This window comes from Phocoena sinus, chromosome 12, assembly GCF_008692025.1.
Source record: "Phocoena sinus isolate mPhoSin1 chromosome 12, mPhoSin1.pri, whole genome shotgun sequence".
NCBI classification, from domain to species: Eukaryota; Metazoa; Chordata; class Mammalia; order Artiodactyla; family Phocoenidae; genus Phocoena; species Phocoena sinus.
Genome location: NC_045774.1, coordinates 59276618 through 59280045, shown reverse-complemented (window position 1 = coordinate 59280045; position 3428 = coordinate 59276618). Strand labels below are relative to the sequence as shown.

Here is a 3428-nt window from a genome sequence, read left to right as displayed (position 1 = left end):
GACCAACCCACCAGCTGGCGTCCGCCGAAGTTTAGGATCAGGAAGGTTCCCCTAGTACTGCCCATTTTTCTTCACACGCTCTTCCTCCCTTTCGAAGCAGCTAACGGAAAAGTTGCATCCAAAAGCTCCAGGAGCACGAGGAAGCGCTCACGCAGTCCCCGCGGTTCCGCTTCCTGGAGCCGCCCTTGGTGCCTCCCCCGCACCCGGAGGCCGAACACCCCCTTGCCAGGCACTCCTGTAGCCTGGCACAGGGCGAAGGTCTACCGGCTCAGGGTCCTAGTTTCCTAAACCAAAAACTGTGCGCACGCCCCAGTGTTTGAATGTGTCAGAGACTTTCAGAGTTTTGTTTTCAGTCCAGACCGCTGCGCTGTCAGAGCAGGCAACTCCTCTCCTGGACAGGAGTCTCTTACAAGCCGAGGCACGGGCTGAGCCTGCCTCTCGTGGGGTACTCATCCCGAGGGGCTGGAAGACAATTGGGCCTGGAACCTAAAAGGAAGACATCCTACGCTAGCGGCGGGGTGGAGGGGAAGAAGAGGACCTTTATTGGGGCAAAAGTGTCCGCACACCCTGGAGCAAGAAGCTCATGGGCACTGAAATTCTAACTGTGGGGGAAAGGAGACTTCAACAGTGAGTCTAGTCTGACTTCTGGCTCTAGATATGAGACGTTGGCATGTGTGTGTGTGTGTGTGTGTGTCCCAAGGTGAAAAAAAATCGGACTCCCCATGGCTTGTTGGGACTCAGCCTTTCTCTTCCTCCTTCTTCACCCCCCTCTCCCGCCCTATTGGGAAGAGAAGGTGGACAGACACCCCCCTCCCCTTCGCCACCCAAGTCTTGCAAGTGTCTGTGGTCGATGGATGGCTGGGGCGCCCCCCTCCTCCACCGGGACCGCCCGGCGCGTCTGCTTGGGAGACAGATGGGGGGCGGGCCCATCCGAGGGGCGGAGGAGGCCGGGGGTGGGGGAGAAGGGGAGGTGAGAACTCTGAGATTCTGAATTGGGTGGAGAGGGGGGACCAGAGGAGGGCTAAGAGGACTCCGCGCCCGGGGGGGAGGAGGAGGGGACAGCTCTGCGCCAATCAGTGGCGCCGGCCTGGGAGGTTGCTAGCGGTATCCACGTAAATCAAAGGGCGCGGAGCCAATGGGAGGGGGCGGAGGGGGCGGGGCCCAGGCGCGTGCCGCTGCGAGCTGGCGCTGCCAAGAGAGCGGGAGAGAGCTGGAGAGAGCAGGGAGAGGGGGGGAGTGCGGAGCTAGTCAGAGAGTGAGAGAGAGCAAGGAGGGAGAGGAGGAGAAAGAGAGCGAGGGCGGGCGGGAGGCGGCGGCGGCGGCGGCAGCAGTAATAGCAGGAGCAGCAACAGAAGGCGTCGGAGCGGGCGTCGGAGCTGCCCGCTGGGGAGAGAGGAGAGAGACAGAGAGCGAGCGAGGAGAGGAGCCCGAGGCGAAAAAGTAACTGTCAAATGCGCGGCTCCTTTAACCAGAGCGCTCAGTCCGGCTCCGAGAGTCATGGCGACCGCAGCGTCTAACCACTACAGCCTGCTCACCTCCAGCGCCTCCATCGTGCACGCCGAGCCGCCGGGCGGCATGCAGCAGGGCGCGGGGGGCTACCGCGAGGCGCAGAGCCTGGTGCAGGGCGACTACGGCGCGCTGCAGAGCAACGGGCACCCGCTCAGCCACGCTCACCAGTGGATCACCGCGCTGTCCCACGGCGGCGGCGGCGGGGGCGGTGGCGGCGGCGGCGGCGGGGGCGGGGGTGGCGGCGGGGGCGGCGGCGACGGCTCCCCGTGGTCCACCAGCCCCTTGGGCCAGCCGGACATCAAGCCCTCGGTGGTGGTACAGCAGGGCGGCCGCGGCGACGAGCTGCACGGGCCGGGAGCCCTGCAGCAGCAGCAGCAGCAACAGCAGCAGCAGCAGCAGCAACAGCAGCAGCAGCAGCGGCCGCCGCATCTGGTGCACCACGCTGCCAACCACCACCCGGGGCCCGGGGCATGGCGGAGCGCGGCGGCTGCGGCGCACCTCCCGCCCTCCATGGGAGCGTCCAACGGCGGCTTGCTCTACTCGCAGCCCAGCTTCACGGTGAACGGTATGCTGGGCGCCGGCGGGCAGCCGGCCGGGCTGCACCACCACGGCCTGCGGGACGCGCACGACGAGCCGCACCACGCTGATCACCACCCACACCCGCACTCGCACCCGCACCAGCAGCCGCCGCCCCCGCCGCCCCCGCAGGGCCCTCCGGGCCACCCTGGCGCGCACCATGACCCGCACTCGGATGAGGACACGCCGACCTCGGACGACCTGGAGCAGTTCGCCAAGCAGTTCAAGCAGCGGCGGATCAAACTGGGATTTACCCAAGCGGACGTGGGGCTGGCGCTGGGCACCCTGTACGGCAACGTGTTCTCGCAGACCACCATCTGCAGGTTTGAGGCCCTGCAGCTGAGCTTCAAGAACATGTGCAAGCTGAAGCCTTTGTTGAACAAGTGGTTGGAGGAGGCGGACTCGTCCTCGGGCAGCCCCACGAGCATAGACAAGATCGCAGCGCAGGGGCGCAAGAGGAAAAAGCGGACCTCCATCGAGGTGAGCGTCAAGGGGGCTCTGGAGAGCCATTTCCTCAAATGCCCCAAGCCCTCGGCCCAGGAGATCACCTCCCTCGCGGACAGCTTACAGCTGGAGAAGGAGGTGGTGAGAGTTTGGTTTTGTAACAGGAGACAGAAAGAGAAAAGGATGACCCCTCCCGGAGGGACTCTGCCGGGCGCCGAGGATGTGTACGGGGGGAGTAGGGACACGCCACCACACCACGGGGTACAGACACCCGTCCAGTGAACTCGAGCGGGGGGGAGGGGCAGAGCGCGGGGCTCCCCTCCCCTTCGGTCCGCGACCCTTTCCCGGCCCCCTTGTTCCCTCTCTAACTTCTGATTGTTCTTTTCTTTTTAATTATTATTTCCCCGTACCTTAAAAAAAAAAAAATAAGGAAAACAACTAAGGCACTGGACTATCCTTTAAACGGTAGCAGGTGTAATGATATGTTTTGACCTTTACAGGCTAGTACCCAGTCAATGGAGTGGAGTGTCTCATAGAGAGAGTGAGAAGAGAATGTGTGTGTGCGTGTGTGTGTGTGTGTGTGAGAGAGAGAGAGAGAGAGAGAGAGAGAGTGAGAGAGAGAGAGAGAGAGAGAGATGGCTAGCACTGAGTTAAATACCTGGCAAAACTAAATAAATTACCAAAAAGACAAAAAAATCTACCAAACCGTGATAAACACAAAACACAGCTCCTGACGCTTGGAGTTGGCCCATGCTGCTGTGTTTATTTAATGTGGATCCCCATCAGGAAAGAGGGAAAAATACACACGTCCTTTGATGTAGGCAAAACTTAACCACATAAATTTGCACTGCAAGAAAATTGAAGTTTACATGAACAAATTCACAAACATGTTTTTCTTT

General features: G+C 61.3%; 1 protein-coding gene across 1 annotated transcript; it reads left to right on the top strand.

The window, feature by feature from the left end:
- Nucleotides 1-1369: 1369 nt before the first annotated feature.
- On the top strand, nucleotides 1370-2947 carry POU3F2 (POU class 3 homeobox 2). The gene has a single exon (XM_032651485.1). The coding sequence runs from the start codon at nucleotides 1498-1500 to the stop codon at nucleotides 2809-2811; it is 1314 nt and encodes a 437-aa protein (XP_032507376.1). The 5' UTR covers nucleotides 1370-1497; the 3' UTR covers nucleotides 2812-2947.
- Nucleotides 2948-3428: the final 481 nt, after the last annotated feature.